Raw genomic sequence first — 17,778 nt, 5'->3', positions numbered from 1 at the left:
TATCATTCAAAGAGGGTTTGATGGCTCTTGGCCTGTACTCATTGGGATTTAGGAAAATGGGGGAGGGGGTCTCATTGAAAAATTTTGAATGTTGAAAGGCGTGGACAGAGTTGATGTAGAAAGGTTGTTCCCCATGGTGGGAGAATCGATGACAAGAGAGCACAACCTCAGGATTGAAGGGCGTCTGCTCAAAACAGAGACGCAGAAGAATTTCTTCAGCTGGAGAGTGGTGAATCTGTGGAATTTGTTGCCACAGGCGGTTGTGGAGACCGGGTCATTGGGTGTATTTAAGGCAGAGATTCTTGATCAGCCAGGGCATCAAAGGGTACAGAGAGTAAGTCAGGCAGTGGGGCTGAGTGGGGAAAAGGATCAGCTCATGATTGAATGGCAGGGGAGACTCGATGGGCTGAATGGCCTATTTTGGCTCTCATGATCCTATGATTAATTATATGAAGATTGTGTTGTGAACTTCATGCATAATGTGTGTTTCTGCATGTCAATTTTTAGTTTGTGCCATGTGAATTAAGTAAAAGGTTCTATGTAGTACTTCATGTGTTCTATAACCTGGAGCTGAGGTGCTTCACAGATACAGCAAAATTGTCATAACTTTGCACATTATATAGGGTGTGGGGACCGATACTGTGTACATCCTGGAGATAAAAGGAGTCAAGATCATATGTGCAGAAATATTTCAGGGAGAGTCCCAACCTGAGGTGTAAATTGGATATGTAAGAGGAGAGGTGATTTTTGACAGCGGGGAAAGAAGGGAGAAAGAAAGAGAGAGATAGATCTGGGGGAAAAGTGACAGGGAAGAAGAAGGGGGGGATTTTAAATGGAAACTGGGGAAGCCAATGTTAATGTCATCCGGTTGGAGGGAGCCCAGACAGAAGATGAGGTGCTGTTCCTCCAAATTGTGGGTTGTCTCAGTCTTGCAGTGCGTGAGACCATGAACGGACTCGTCGGCAAGGGAATGAGGCAGGGAATTTAAATGAGTGGCCACTGGGAGATCTACGGTATAGCGACAGACAGAGCCGAGGTGCACCCAGTCTCTCCGGCGTAGAGGAGACCACAGCGGGAGCACCAGATGCAGCCGATGACGCCTCCAGATTCACCAGTGGCATTTTGGTTCCCTTGGAAGGACAGTCTGGGGCCTCGAGTGGTGGTGAGGGTGGAGGTGTGGGTGTATCTCCTGTGGTCACAAGGCGAAGGTACCAAGTGGACTATTAGTGGGGAGGGGGTAAGCAGATGGGGGAATAACAGAGTGAATGGTCCCTGTGGATGGCAGAGAGGGGATGAGAGGGGAATACATGCCTGGTGGTGGGATCACATAGTAGGTGGTGGAAATAATGGAGGAGGAACTTGGACACGGAAGCTGGTGGGGTGGTAGGTGAGAACAAGGGGAATCCTGTCCTTGTTGTGTGTGGGGGCGGAGAGGGCCAGGACAGATGAGTTGGCTGCGATCATGACAGAGATATCTGAATCCTCCCAGTCCACAAGAAAAGTCTCAGAGGACTGATCAAGAGCTACATCTAAATTTAAATTTAGACGTACAGCATGCTAACAGGCCCTTCCAGCCCACAAACCCATGCTGCCCAATTACACCCCATTAACCTACCACCCCCGGTACATTTTGAACGGTGGGAGGAATTCAGAGCCTCCCAGGGAAAACCCAAGCAGACACGGGGAGAATGTGCAAACTCCTTACAGACAGCACGGGTTTCAAACCCAGGTCCCCATCACTGGCGCTGCAATGGCTTTGCGCTAATCTCTTGTTACTTTATCTAAGAAAGGTGCAGAAAATTCAAAATAACGTTATTGGGACTGGACGCCACATGTTATGAGACGTTTCTCCCTAGAGTCCAGGAAGCTGAAGGATAACCTTGTAACATTTATAAAGGTGCATGGACAAAATGAGTGAATTGCCCTTATTCCCAGGCATAGGGAGTCCAAAACTATAGGGCATAAGTTTAAGGTGAAAAGGGGATGATTTAAAGGAGATGATTTATTCAGGGCAATTTATTCCACGCAGAGGGTGGCGGGCATGTGGGATGTTGGGTACATGGATAGACAAGGTTTGGTGGGACTTAAGCCTCTAATAGGATTGGCTCAGGTAGACAACCTGGTCAAGTTGTGCCGTGCCATTTCCATGCTCTGTGACTCTGTCATGGGAGTGGACACCAGGGCGATGCTTCAGAGACATTTAGACAAGGAGGGAATGGAGGGATATGGATGAAAATCAGGCTGATGGAATTCATCTCATCAAGCCTTGCCCGGCAAACAGCCCATTCCTGCACTATTGTCTTTGTATATTCTGGAGTCCCACAGAACGGAAGCAGGCCCTTCAGTCCATGAAGTCTGGCCACCCAATCTATACTAATCCTGCAATAGCCATATTCATTATACTGGGCAACAAAGATTTTCCTTCCTGAACACTTTTGGATTATTTTACAGATTTTGGGCTGCTGATCACGAATATCACTGTCACATTTTCCTATCACATGCCTTTTTTTATCCGATGTATCCTTTTTTTGTGATTTCCTGTCATATTTTAAGTTTACTAGCCCACAAACCAAGCTGTTTGTGTCAGTCCAAGCACGCCTGGACATGTTTAATCAGGATAGATGCAGACTGGTTTTAAGCAGCTCACATATCCAGATGCTGTGCATTACATTGATTATAGATTGAACGCATGTTGATGCACATGTTCTTCAGGCAATAGCTAAACGAATGTCCTTATTGTTTTCAGCAGGATTAATACAGCAGAAATGTCTCTTCAATGTCGGAACAGCTTCGATACATTCTGTTCCATTCCTGGCGAGTTTACACTTGATGTTAAATTCAATAATAGTCAATTTAATGTTTCTCCAACTCCCTACATGACATAGAAAATCTGAAATTTGTCTTCAGTTAGAAGTACATTTTGGCAGTGGAAATAAACAGGCAGAATACTGTTTGGATGGGGTGAAAATTCAGATGTTGGATGTGCAAAGGGACCAGGGTGTCCTTGTGCAGGGAAACCTAAAAGTTAACCAGGTGAAATTGGTAGTGAAGAAAGCAAATGCTATGTTGGCATTCATTTCAAGAGGAATAGTGTATAAGAGTAAAGAGGTGTTGATGAGGCTCTATGGGGCACTGGTGAGACCTCATTTGGAGTACTGTGTGTAGTTTTGGGCCCCCTATCTTAGAAAGAATGTGACGCTGTTGGAGAGGGTGCAGAGGAGATTTACCAGGATGATTCCCGGAATGCAAGGGCTATTTAACGAGAAGCGTTTGGCAGCTCTTGGGTTGTATTCATTGGAGTCTAGGAGAATGAGAGGAGATCTCATGGAGGCTTTTCGTAATTTGAAAGGTTTAGATAGGGTGGATGCGGATAAGATGTTTCCCTTGGTGGGTGAATCAAGGACAAGCGGTCATAGTCTGAAAATTTGAGGTTATCCATATAACACAGAGATTAGGAAGAACTTCTTTAACCAGAGGGTCGTGGATCTGTGGAACTCGCTGCCCCATACAGCAGTGGAAGCCAGATCACTGGGAGTATTTAAACAAGAAATAGACAAGTATCTCATTAGTGAGGGTATCAAGGGATATGGGGAAAAGGTCAGAAAGTGGAACTAGTGTCGAGTAACTTTGTGTAGATTTATGGAACAGACTTGGTGGGCCTAGTGGCCTGCTTCTCTTCCTTGGTATTGTGATCTTGTGAAGTTGTTCCATGTTATCTCCTCATTCTCCCACAAGGGAGCCAATTCACCTGCCAACCCCCATGTACCTTTGGGGCACTGGGGGGAACCAGAGTCCCACACACAGTCACAGGGATCCTGGGTTGCTGTGGCGGGGGGGGGAGGTCTGTGACTCTGAGCTGCTCCACCCCGTGGCCAGTGGGGACTGTGTTCCGTACAAGCTGCAAGTGGTTGCAAAGTGTTTTATGTCACTAATATAAAATATAACATTACTACTGTACATTACATGGCATTAGTGAGATGGGATTATGTACACAATAACATAACAGTAACACTGTTCTGTATAAATGTCCAAGGAATTAGGACTGTGGTGAAATGGTAATGATACAATGCAGGGAAATTTTAATATACTGTGTAATAAAGGGTAGTTTGTACATTATTTACTACAAGAGGCTTCAAAGTGATGCAAAGAACTTCATGAGGTAAAGCATTGCAGGCTGGTGCTGTATAAATCATACAGGATAAAGAGATGAACGTCTGCTACATCACAAGAAACTGTGCATTTTAAGGCAGCTGCAATTAAGTTCAAGATCAGAAAGCTCGGATGAACTTTTATAAAATATTGATATGTTAAAAACAATAAGTTCAATCCTGGGCATGACAGGAGAATCAGCAGTATCTGGGTTGTGAGAACTGCAGGGAAAAACAGGGTGGTTTGGGATCAGTGCGTGAGGGAGGTCTACAGGGAGAGAACATGGGAGGAGGGATCACTGCATCGATCTCACTCAAAGTCATAACAGGCCCTTATGTGCTGTTCTCAGGAGAGAAGGGAGCTGAACGGTACAGGTTGGGCCTCTTTAGTCCAGCGATGTTGGGCCCTGGCCATCACCGGACCACAGAAAATGCCAGAAAACAGAAATAGATGCCTATGGGGAAATCCCTATGTAATCATTTCAAAGGGAGAACAAAACTTAAAACAGGAAATAATACTGTGGGGCGGCAAGATTGGTGTAATGGTTAGCGCCATGCCTTTACAGCACCAGCAATCAGGACCGGGGCCTTTATATCGCCAGCGATGGGGACCAGGTTTGAGTCTCACAATGTCTGTAAGGGGTTTGTACTAATGGCGCAGATTTAATCTTTACAACGCCAGCGATGGAGACTGGAGTTTCAGTCCCATGCTGTCTGTAAGGGGTTTGACCTAACAGCAGCAGATTCAATCTTTACTGCACCAGGGATGGGGACCAGCATTCGAGTCCCGTGCTGTCTGTAAGGGGTTTGTACTAATGGCGGCAGATTCAAACGTGCCGGACCATGGCAGTTACCAGACCACAGAATGGTGGATAAGAGAGGTACAACCTGTAATACAATACGATAACCAGTCCTGTTCATATTACACACTGCATGTACTTGGCTCAGTGTGTGACATGCTTGGTATTTTATTAGGATGTCATAGTTTCTGAGCAAGGGAGGAAGCCTTCCATCCATGGGCCTGTCCCCAATGTTCCAGCCTCCACCACCACCCCTGGCAAGGTATTCCAGGCCCCAACAACTCTCCATGTAAAAAACCTCCCCCTGACATGACCCCTAAACTTCCCTCCCTTCACTTTGTACAGACGTCCTCTGGTGTTTGCTGCTCCCGCCCTGGGAAACAGATACTGGCCGTCCACCCTGTCTATGTCTCTCAGAATCTTGTCGACCTCGATAATAAGGTGCAGGGCAGGACAGGGAATGCAGGAGGAATAAATATCTCCAACTGCAGTGAGCAGAGTTGCTGTCACACAGCTCCAGGGACCCGTTTCAATCGTAACTGTCTGTATGCAGTTTCCACGTTCACCCTGCCACTGTGTGGGCTTTCCCCGGATATTCCGCTTTCCTTCCACATCCAAACGGCGGGGTCTTTGGCCATAATAAATTTCCCGCAAAACACATGAATCCTGGGGGAGTGCTCAGGAATGTGGAGCGATTAACGTAGGATTCGTGAAAGTGAATGCTGAATGGCTGGTGCGGACTGAAGACTGATTTCTGTGATGAATCTCTCCATGACTCTAAAAGTATCTAAACTACTGCCTGCTTGGTTCTGTCTATGTTGTACAACCAAAGAGTCGAGACAATATTTTACTATGGAGTATTTTGTAAATGGGATGGTGCGGTGGTGAATGTCCGTGAAGCATTGGTTCTGTGTATACCAACTGTCGATTCTATATACTGTTCAATTAGTACTCATTCCTGTGTACACTGAACAGGGTAAGAATTGTGTGCACACATAATCTAAGGTGCTGGTATTCAAATGATAAATTAATCTGCATATTTGTGAATATCATATAATGTGTGTGTGTGTGTGTGTGTGTGTGTGTGTGTGTGTGTGTGCGTGTATGTGTGTGGTTTTATGGGTGTGGGTGTGTGTCTATCTGTGTATGTGTGCATGATTGGGTGTGTCTGTGAGTGTGCATACGTGAGTGTGTTTTTGTGTTGTCCATCATATGGCATCAATATTTCAACACAACACTCTTCAGACTTAACATGCCATGTAAAACAGTCAGACTGTTTTATTACATGCGGTAAGAATGTGTGGGGGTAGTTATATGAAAGGCTAGAGGAAAATCAATATATTAAATGATATAATCAATGCATGTGGCTGCATGTTTGTGTGAATCTCTGCACAGTGTGCGTGTGAGTGGGTCTGTGAGTGTGGAATCACTTGGTGACCATGAGTGTGTGACTCAGGTTACGGTGTGGTGTGTATTCATTTACTGTGCTGACAATCGGGGAAAAGTGAAGGTCTGGGAAGTGGTTACAGTTGTAGTTTGGAATAACACAAAATGGGTTGGAAAGTGGTAAAAATAGCTCAAAATAAAATCATTGATTAAAATACAAAAATGAAAGAGCTGATGGTGGGCTTCAGGAGGGGGAAATCAGAACATGAACCAATCCTCCTCAAGGGGTCAGCAGTGGAACCAATTAAAAACTTCTGTCCTGGAACCTCCGTGTTGACACAGTCACGAAGAAGGTTCACCAGTGGCTGGATGTCGGGGAGAGTTTGAGGAGATTCGGGATGTCACAAAAGACTCACAAAAACTTCTACGGGTGTACTGAGGAGAGCATTCTGGCCGGTTGCAACATTGTCTGGAGGTGGCAACCTATAGGAAGGGGAACAGAAGGTTGTGAACTTGACCTGCGCCTACACGGTCACCAGTCTCCACTCCATCGAAGATGTCTACAAGAAGCAGTGAGTCTCTATCCTCAAGGACTCTCCACCACCCAGGCCGAGCCTTCACTCCGCTACCATTGGGAAGGAGGTCCAGGAGCCTCATCTGCACCTCCGCCATCAGATTCCTGAACAGGCAACAAATCCCCAACACGGCTTTGCTTTCTCTTCTCTTGCACCAATGTATTTATTTTTAAATGTAATTTAGAGAGATGTTTGCACTGTGACACTGCCGTAAAACAATGGATTTCATGACAATAAATGATGATTCTGATGAAGTTGTCCAATGATATAGAATTATAATTTTGGTGTGCAATTTAATCCAAGACTAAAGCCTGAAATCTAAACAAGAGAAAGCAGGGGATGTATGAGAGGTGGGTGTGGCTGCTTTGGGCAAGGTCAACAGTGTATCAAACCGAGAAAAAATGTCTCAAGGATATATGAGGTGGGGTGTAATGAAGGTGAATGGTGACTGGATGGAGAAAGTATGGAGAGCTCTGAGAGCTCAGACAGGGTCTGAGAATTATTTGTACAAGGCTGGAAGGCATTAAAGAGAAATGGAAACTAATTGTTCTTGTTTCACGCTTGGGGAATGGATGACGGAAGGGGATGATTCTGCTTCATTCCAAGAGATGTTGAAGAGGCCATATTCGGAGAACACAGTCTCTTCAAGGAAAGACGTTAATGCATTGGAAGCAGTTCAGGTCGGATTTAATGGACTAATTCCAAGAATGTGCAGGTCGTCTTATGGAGAGAGATTAGACCATCCTGGCATGTATTCACTGGCATTTAGTGAGAGGGGATTCGATTGAAACACAAGATCCCGAGGGGTTTCGACAGGGAGGTGATGAAGAGGATGTGTTCTCTTGGGTGAGAATCTTCCACCAGAGTCAATCACTGAAAAATAAGAGCTGTCCAATTTAGACAAAGCCTTTCTCTTTTAGAAGATTGAAATTCTTTGGGGGTGGGTGTGTGTGTGTGCACGTTTTATATTTGTGTATCTGTGAGTGAATGTGTGTGAGTGTTTTATATCTGTGTGAGTGAGTGTGTGAGTGTGAATGTGTGAGAGTGTGTGTTTTATATCTGTGATTCTGTGTGTGAGTGTGAGTGTGTGTGTTGTATATCTGTGGATCTGTGTATGGGGGAGAGAGGATGTTTTGTATCTGGCTACGACAGAGGCACCAGGTTTACATTCCGCCAGTGGCATTAACAAGATTCAGCGCCGTGAGTTGTATCCAACAGGCGCGGTTCCATAATCCGTCTCCTGAAACTACTGGCAAAATCAGCAGAAGAGCGACCCCTAACAGCAGAAGAACGTGTTGGGGTTCTGGACAGGCCCCAGGCTCTTTCTGTTCCCTTCCTGCCCTGCCTGTGGCGGGACTGGCAGGGACAGTCGAGGGATGAAGCCACTGACAAGTACAACACTGGTGCATAACCAAGAGAGGAAAAAGAATATCAGGTCAACCAAACGAGTCAAAAGGGGCATCCCCCCATTACCAAACTCACCCGTGCTGGGCTCGCATTCTTGCAAGTCTTCATCGTCACTCGGACACTCAGCAGATGCTACCAGAATATCATCCGTGTTCTGAAAGAGGAAGGGCAGAATCATTTTGAGACTCGGTCATCAATGGCGCGAGCGTTGAATTCTTGTCGTGAGCTTGTGGTCCCCCTCTGGGGACGTGGTCTGGAAATCAGCTGGACCTCCAGGAATCTGAATGTAGACATTCAGCATGGTAACAGGCCCTTTCGGCCCACGAGCCCAATCGCACTCAATCAACCCCACAACCCCCGGTACTTTTCAAAGGGTGGGAAGAAACCTATGCAGACGTGGGGAGAGCACACAAACTCATAGCAACTGTTTGGATAAAGTCGTGTGAAACAATGATGGCGTCACCCAGGATGAAGTGCAGGTCGATGCCGCTCGCCATTGGGGTGACACTCTTAAAGTGTCTCCTTAGCCCTGCTCGGTCACCCTGGTCAGAGGCTTCATCTGTAAACTTTGTGGGGAGGGGGGGTGTTAATTATCTATTGTAGAACTTTTGGGCAGCTCAGTAGAGGGGGAGGAACCTGCAGATGTAGCGGCGGTTAAATGTTTTCAAAGAACATGACTGAAAATCAAGTAAAATGCTTTAAGGTTTATATATTCATGCAGGTGAATTTATTCAGTGAAAGGACAGTATTTTTGTCTTTTAAACTGTTTTTTCTTGATACTGGTGCATTAGTTCTGCATTGTAAGAGTAAGCCTCAAGCAACTAGAACATACATTTATCTGACATCTAACAATCCCAGTAGGTGCCGAACACCAGGGGTTTTACTGTAATAAATATCTTCAGCATCAGCCTATGATTTACCTGGTTCCTCCCACCTCCTCCCCCCTCCCCCACTCCACCACCACCTTCTCTGTGGTCTTTGGCTTTTAAAACCTACATCAGGAAACAACAATTGGGTGTAATTTTCCATGTCGCCCAATTAACCTGCAGCCCCAGTACGTGTGGAGGGTGGGAGGAAACCGGAGCTCCCCAGGGGAAAACCCACGCAGAGATGGGGAGAATGCACCAACTCCTAACAGACAGCGTGGGAATCGAACCCCGGTCGCTGGCGCTGTAACCGCATGGCACCCGATTCTTTGTCTTCACATTCCCAGCTGCTTTCTCCTTCACCCTCAACACTCAGAAGGTGACTGCCTTACTTGGAAATGAATCCTTCATCCTGCGATAATTCTGGTGAATTTGCCTGACAACTCTTCCTGAGGTGTCTTCTCTGATCAGGGACTCCCAGGTGGAGCTTTACGGGAAATTGAAACAATTTCCACTTCTCCCGAGTCTGTGAAATGCAGACAGCAACGGGTGGGAAGGAAAGTATTTTCTGAATGGACGACCTTCACCGGTTATTGGTGAAGAGAGACCCTGTCGCTCTCCTTCCTTTGTCAAGGCTTCTTCCTTGATTGTCCTGCGCAGAGAGATGCCAATTAGACCACTCTGTGCTGGGTCCCAAGGACACCAGGACTCTTTAATATTGACATCTGCACAGTTTTCTGCTTGCAGCTGGTGTCCGTGGGGAATCCATATATTTCTCAGCCAGGTCAGCTGGAGATAACTGGGAGCCAAACCTCTTAATGCTGCTACTTCTCTGACAGGCTCATTTGCTTCCACTGTTGACTCCCCTGACAGCTCAGCCTTGGCACCTCTCTGTCGTTCGGATGGAGTCTCTAGCCATTAGTTGCAAATTTACTAAATCCACCACCTTGCTGCACCTTCCTGGATTGTTTCACGACCCTTCTCCTCTACAATAGTAACACTGGACAACGAAGATTTTACTTCCTGAACACGTTTGGGTGGGTTTTGGGCTGTTGGTCACGAAAATCACCTTGAAATTTTCCTATCATGTACTTTTATTTGATATAACATATTTTTGTGATTTCCTGTCATATTTTAAGTCTACGTGAAGCAGACAAAACCATGAAGTGCGACGTGTTGTTGAAAATTCCCTGCTGATCTCGGCACCATTGGTGACAAACACGGTGTCCCCAGGACATTGCGACCGTGGAAAAATGGTATCAGGGCAACTGGAATCCGTCTATTGTTGGACACTGACACGAGGGGCATCAGATTTAAAAATTTATATTTAACCATACATCACGGTTCGGCCCACAAGTCCGTGCCACCCAATTAACCTACAACCCCCAGTATGTTACGAAGGAAACCGAAGCCCCCCTGGGGAAAACCCACAAAGACCCAGGGAGAATGTACACACTCCTTACAGACAGCACAGGATTCAAACCAGGTCCCAATCGCTGGCGCTAACCACTACTCCAAATGTGCCGCCCAGATGCTGAGACCAAACGAAGATCAGTAGCAAAACATTTTTAGGTTGATTGAACTGACGCAACGTGTCAGCGCATTGACGCAATGAAACACGCCAAATTCAATAAACATTAATTTAATGCTTCTCCAACTTTCTACATCAAATCTTAAATGATCTTTGAGTTCAGTTTGATCTATAATAATCCCCAATTTTTTCTTCAGGAAGCAAAACTTTAAAAAAAATATTGTCCAGTATTATTAAAGGGCAGAAAGCAGGCAAACTGGCCTGGCTTCATCTGCAGACGCCTCTAGCCATCTCCTCTGTCCCTTTCCCCGTGGGTTTAGAACATAGAACACAGGCCCTTCGGCCCTCAATGTTGTGCTTACCCATATATTCTAACCTCAATCCCACCTTCTTTCGTTACCCTCTATTTTTCTTTCATCCATGTGCCTGAAGCTTCACTAGGATGTTGCCAGGACTTCAGAAGCTGATTTACAGGGAAAGGTTAAACAGGTACGGACTTTATTCCCCGGAGCGTAGAAGAATAAGGGGAGATTTGATGGAGGTATTTAAAATTATGAGGTGGACAGACAGTAAATGTAGGTCGGCTTTTCCCACTGAGGGTAGGTGAGATACAAACCAGAGGCCATAGGTTAAGGTTGATAGGGGAAAAGTTGAGGGGGAACTTCTTCACGCAGAGAGAGGGGGGAGTGTGGAATGCAGGCTCACTTTTAATATTGAAGAAAAATTTGGAGAGGTACATGGATGGGTTGGGTGTGGAGCGCTATGGACTGGGACAGATCAGTGAAACCAGGCAAAATAAATGGTTTGGCACAAGCTAGAAGGGCTCTAGGGCCTGTTTTCTGTGCTGTAACATTCTATGGTTCTAATTCCCTTGCCTCGATACAGAAGCTTGTGGGAGGTCAGTCACCTGTGCAGAGGATGGAGGAGTTCTCTGAACATATCAATGCAAAGGTTTAACTTTTCCAACGTTCCCAGACATGAATCATCAGAAAACAAACATTATCTCAGCAATGTCTATCGACATGTTGTACGTTATGGACCAATCACAAGGACGTGTCCCCCTCCTAGGTCTTTTTACAGTTTCTGCCTCCAATTCCTGTCACTTACATCATTCTAGAGAGAAACAGGACTTTTAGGAATTTATCAGCTGGGCTGTTGTTATCAGGCAACATATATTCCGGAGTCCCTCACTGTCCTTGGTCGGGGCAATAAATATGCAGGATGTATTCATGTCCACCAATAAATAAATAAATATTGATTCATGAATACGAGGTTCCAGGAGGTGAGTGCGAGTGGATCCCTTGGTCGTTCAGCGTTCTCCCTGCCCGTTCCTCAGCTTGGTGGTGCTGGCTCTGATCCTCCTGGATCTCTTCCCTGACGGGAGCAGCTGGAAGATGCTGTGTGCGCGGTGGAATGAGTCCTTCATGATTTTGCACGCCCTTTTCTGACAATGAGCTTGGTATATCACGTTGATGGGGGGGGGGGGTGGGAAAGGGAGACCTCAGTGATCCTCTCAACTGCTCTTATGGTCCTGTGGATTGACCTCCCTCCAATCCACTTCTCATCAGCCACCGTCCCCACACTGTGATGCAGCCAACCAGGACGCTCTCGATAGAGCTCCTGTAGAAGGTGGACATGATTGCGGCCGGTAGCCTCGTTCGTCTCAGGAAGTGTAGGATATGTTCTGCGATTATGTGAAATTCAAATGATTTAGCGCGCCATCTTCAGATTACGATCACAGTAACTCGCGTCGATGGGGGGGGGGGGGTGGGCGGAATTCTCTGATGTTCTTTTTCCTTTTCTGCCCATTAATGCAAAAGCAAACCTCCCAGTCTCATTTCCCTGTTCCTTCCCCAAGGTTCTGCAAATTACGTTCCATCAAATATCTATTTTCTTAATAAGGTCCTCAATGACTCTGTTTCCAGTAGCCCCACAGGCAGAGTTCCAGAATATCAGTTCACTCTGTAAAGACCTCGTCACATCCATCTTAATGCCCTGAAACCTTTAACAATCAGCTAATGAGAGCAGCCTCGTCTGATTACCCTGTGTAAATCTGTCACAAACTTGTACACTTTGATCATATCTCCTCTCAAATGCCTTCATTCCCCCAAGGGGGAATCAGAAAATCACAGAACATTTCCTGCACTTCCTGAGAAGACTGAGTTGAGCAACGCTACCAGCCACCATCCTGCCCATCTTCTACAGGAGCTCTATCAAGAGTGTCCTGGTGAGCTCCATCACCATGTGTGGATGGTTCCTGCAGAGAAATGGATTGGAGGTCAATTCACAGGACTATAAGAGTGGCAGAGAGGATCACTGGGGTCTCCGCCACTCCCCCCATCGATGACATCTACTGGGATTGTTGTCTGAAGCGCTTCTCTGTTGTAAGAGACCAATATTTATCATGAAGTCAAATCACTAAAGCAGAAGATTTGCTCACCCTTCTTGCATGAAACTCAGCTGCCACATTTTGCACATTTACAACATGAACCAGCAAACTGGTCTTGACCACCAAGTGCTTTGGGACAAGATGAAAATGCTAGAGAAAGGCAACTCCTTCTCTTTCAGCCCAACCTAAGTTAAACATAGAAAAGGCCCTTAGGCCCTCAATGTTGTGCCAACCCATATACACCTACCAAAAAAGTACTAAACTCTCCCTACCCTGTAACCCTCTATTTTTCTTCTATCTGTGTGTCTAAGAGTCTCTTAAATGCTCCCAATGTTCCAAGCTCCACCACCACCCCCTGGCAAGGCCTTCTCAGCCCCCACAATTCTCTGTGTAAAAAATACTTCCCCCTGATGCCTCCCCTAAACTTCCCTCCCTTCACTTTGTACAGACATCCTCTGGAGTTTTGTGATAGTACAGATTCTATCACCAATGTGTATATGTACATATGTACAGATGGTAGTGTAGGATGACTGTGATTGGCAGACAGTGTAGCCACATCTACTGGCAGGTATTAAAGGATTGCTCCTAGCCAGACCAGGTCATTCTGGACTGGTCGACCTACTTGTGATATGCTCCAGTCTTTTAGTTAATAAAAGCCTTGGTTTGGATCAACAAGTCTTTGGTTCTTTCAACGCGCATTACAGGTTTGCTACTCCCACCCTGGGAAACAGGCGCTGGCCGTCCACCCTGTCTGTGCCTCTCAGAATCTTGTCGACCTCGATCAAGTCTCCTCTCATCCTTCTTCGTTCCAGAGAGAAAAGTCCCAGCTCTGCCAACATGGCCCCATGAGACTTGTTTCCCAATCCAGACAACATCCTGGTGAATCTCCTCTGCCCCCTCTCCACAGTGTCCATATCCTGCCTGTAATGGTGACCAGAACTGAACGCAATACTCCAAGTGTAGTCTCACCAGAGATTTGTAGTTGCAACATGTCCTCTCGACTCCTGAACTCAAACTCCTGACTAATGAAGCCCAGCGTCCCATCAGCCTTCTTAACTCTCCTATCAACCTGTGCGGCGACCTTGAGGATGTATGGATTCAACACTGTTAAGCATCTGATCATTAACCCTGTACTCAACCTTCTGGTTTGACCTTCCTCACTCTTATCCAAATTGAAGTCCATCTGCCACTTCTCTGCCCAACTCCACATCCTGTCCATATTGAGTTTGAAGATGTGTCACAACTCGCCCATTTTCAGCTGTTCTACATGAACACCCTCAATGTTCATTGCTTGCAATTCTGAGGGATGATACAGAAAGTAATTAAATTAAATTAATTTTGACACACAGCCCTTCCGGCCCATGAGCCCATGCTGCCCAGTTATACCCGATTAACTGACAACCCCAATACATTATACGAAGGGTGGGAGGAAACCGGAGCCCCTGGGTAAAACCCACACGGACAATGGGAGAACGTACAAACTCCTTACAGACAGTGTGGGATTCAACCCTGAGTTGCTGCCACTGTTACAGCGTTGTGCTAACTGCTGCATTAACCGGGCCGCCCATCAATCAATAATCTATTTCTGCAATCATTCACTGCACTGTCTCCTCCCCTCCCCCTCCTTTATTCTAAAGTATCATTGATAACTAAACTGCTTCATCAATGCATTGGTGTAATCGCATTATTGACATGATTTCTGATTATACCTCATTAAAGATCTCAAACAATGAAAGCAGCAAATAAAATTGGTCCTGTGTACTTGACAAGTATCTGATTACTACGGGAACATCAAGCACATCTCGCGCTCACACAACTCCGCTTAATCTTGCAGCAGCAAGTCGCGCCTGTGGCTATTCTGGCTCAGTGGGCAACACTCTTCCATGCGTCCTCCTCTATAGTCTTCAGTGCCATGCTCAAGGCTGACTCTTCTCTGCAGTGCTGAGGGCAGCTGTCTGAGGTATGGCATGCAGAGAGGATCACTGGAGTCACGCTCACTCCCCATCGATGTAGTCTACCGGGATCGTTGTCTGAACAGGGTGGGCAAAATCATTGAGGACCCCTTAACCCCCCTCCCCCAGCACACAGCTGCTCCTGCCGGGGAAGAGATCCAGGAGGATCCGAGCCAGCACCACCAGGCTGAGGAACAGCTTCTTCCCACAGGGCAGTGAGAATATTGAATGACCAAAGGAACTGCTCACACTCACCCTCCGAGACTACTGATCATTTAACATTATTTATTCATTTTTAACACTGTACAGTTAAAATCCCCGTTATCTGGAAATCAAGCAACTGGCAAAAAAAAATTGCAGAAAATAAAAAGGTAAAAGACAGGAAAGTTTGAAATTGGTGCCCCCACCCCCCAACGGTTAGTCTGCCATTCACACAACACGCAGTCACAAGCAACCGGCAAATTCACTTATCCGACTTGTACCATGGGTGTCAGATACAGGAGCCTTTACTGCACATATGTATCGTGTGTCTGTGTGTGTGTTATGTCTGGTTGTGAGCCTGCGTGTTTTGCACTTAAAACCGGAGAACGTGGTTTCTTCATTAGGAGCAGGCCCATTTGGCCTGCAAGGCTGCTTCTTATCTCAATGAAAGTTTTTTTTTGCCTCTAAGATTAGAATTTCTATTCTAAGTTAAATCAGGAATGAGAATGCATGTCAGCAATGTGCATATTCAACCCAATCAGGCTACAGAGGTGTGGGGAAAAGTGCGCTGACTGGCTGCATCACGGTCTGGTATGGGGACACCAACCCACCCCCCCCCCACCCCCGAGTGTAAAGCCCTGTAAAAGGTCATGGACACAGCCCAGGACATCACAGGCAAAACCCTCCCCACCACCGAGAACATCTATGGGGAGCACTGCCATCGGGAGAGCAGCAGTGATCATCAAGGATCCACCCCACCCAGCACACACTCTGTTCTCGCTGCTGCCATCAGGAAAGAGATCTAGGGACTCTGCACTTTATTGATTTTTCTCTCTCTGTTTTGCACAGTCAGTTTATATCTGTTTGCACATGAACGCTGTTGACAGTTTTTTTTTCACTACCAATAGGTGGTCATTCTGCTGGCCCTCAGGGTTGTACGTGACGTCACGTATGGACTCTTGGAATAAACCTGGAATCATTAAATGGAGCTTCATTACTTCTTGCAATGCAGGCTTCACACATCAGTGCATTAGAATGGATAGGAAACTAGGTTTGAATTCTACTAACCAGGAGACAGGAATTAACATGCCTATCAATTACCCATCTACATTGAATAAGAGCAGTTAATCAATAATTAAATCTTTGAGGGTGGCCAATTGACTTTTGTTCATTTTAGCTCTCAGTCCAGCAGATAGACCACTGTTAAATTCTTCACCTTCTATTCCATAGAACCATAGAACATAACAGCACAGAAAACAGGCCCTTCAGCCCTTCTAGTCCATGCCAAATTATTATTCTGCCTGATTCCACTGACCTGCACTCAATCCCGACCTCTCCATGCCCCTCCCATTCATGAACTTGTTCAAATTTCTCCTAAAATGTTAAAATTGAGTCTGTGTTGAGCTGGCAGCTCCTTCCATGCTCCCACTGCTCTCTGTGTGAAGATATTCCCCCTAAACCTCTCCCCTTTCATCCCTAACTCATGTCCTCTGGCTTGGAAGAAGCAAAACACGAAAGTCTACAGACACCGTGATTGAAGTAAAAACTCAATTCTGGAGAAACTCAATGGGTTAAAAATTTTGAAACGTTCTGGAGTGTAGGATAACTGTTTGTAAATTGGGCAGGACGGATTCGTGGGCCGAAATGACCTGTTACCGTGCTGCATGTCCGTCTAAGCAGTGTATTTTATACAGGTTTGTGCTGCTCTGCTCTGTATATAACCTACCCTCAGTACCTACATATACTCTGTCTGTCCCCCTCATAATTTTAAACACCTCAATCAAATCTCCCCTCATTCTTCTACGCTCCAGGGAATAAAGTCCGTACCAGTTTAACCGTTCACTGTAACTCAGTTCCTAATGTCTGGGCAACATCCTAGTAAATCTTTTCTGCCCTCTTTCTATCTTAATTGATATCTTTCCTGTAGTTTGGTGACCAGAACTGCACACAATTCTTCAAATTTGGCCTCACCAATGTCTTGTACAACTTTACCCAGCTCCTATACTCCTATGAAAGCCATTGTGCCAAAAGCTCTCTCTACAACCCAATCCCCCTGTGACACCACTTTCAGGGATATACGTATATCTGTTCCCAGATCCCTCTGTCCTACTACACTCCTCAGTGCCCAACCATTTACCACGTACGTCCTTTCTTGGTTTGTCCTTCCAAAATGCAACACCTCACACTTGTCTGCATTAAACTCCATCTGCCATTTTTCAATCCAGGGTCCAGATCCCTCTGCAAACTACAAAAGCCTTCCTCACTGTCCATGACACCTCCACTCTGTTGATTCAAACCTCTCCAAGTCTCCCACCCACCCAGATCTTTGCACACAGTCATCACAGGCTGAGGAACAGCTTCTTCCCACGGGCGATGGGGATGCTGAACGACCAAACTCCTCGCACTCACCCTCTGAGACCCTGATATGTCCAAATCAATTTCATTTATTTATTTGTATAGATAAAACATTTGTCCTGCGTGTGTACTCTATGTGTGTTCTGTCTGGGTGTGCGTCTGCGTGTT

At 46.0% G+C, this 17,778-nt stretch overlaps 1 protein-coding gene across 20 annotated transcripts in view; it reads right to left on the bottom strand.

Annotated features, from left to right (window-relative positions):
• Positions 1–17,778, bottom strand: part of LOC138740935 (neurexin-2-like) — an 838,414-nt gene that overhangs the window by 17,190 nt on the left and 803,446 nt on the right. For 17 of the 20 annotated variants that reach the window (XM_069894277.1, XM_069894290.1, XM_069894282.1 and 14 more), the window contains one exon: positions 8,392–8,470. In XM_069894277.1, the coding sequence (XP_069750378.1) occupies positions 8,392–8,470 (79 nt within the window). Of the gene's footprint in view, positions 1–2,658; positions 3,899–5,941; positions 6,818–8,391; positions 8,471–16,069; positions 16,226–17,778 lie in introns of those variants that run through there. The other 3 variants (XM_069894295.1, XM_069894296.1, XM_069894298.1) reach the window with 3 other exon arrangements.

Source organism: Narcine bancroftii, chromosome 8 (assembly GCF_036971445.1).
Source record: "Narcine bancroftii isolate sNarBan1 chromosome 8, sNarBan1.hap1, whole genome shotgun sequence".
NCBI lineage: Eukaryota > Metazoa > Chordata > Chondrichthyes > Torpediniformes > Narcinidae > Narcine > Narcine bancroftii.
This window is presented reverse-complemented; position numbering and strand designations above follow the sequence as displayed.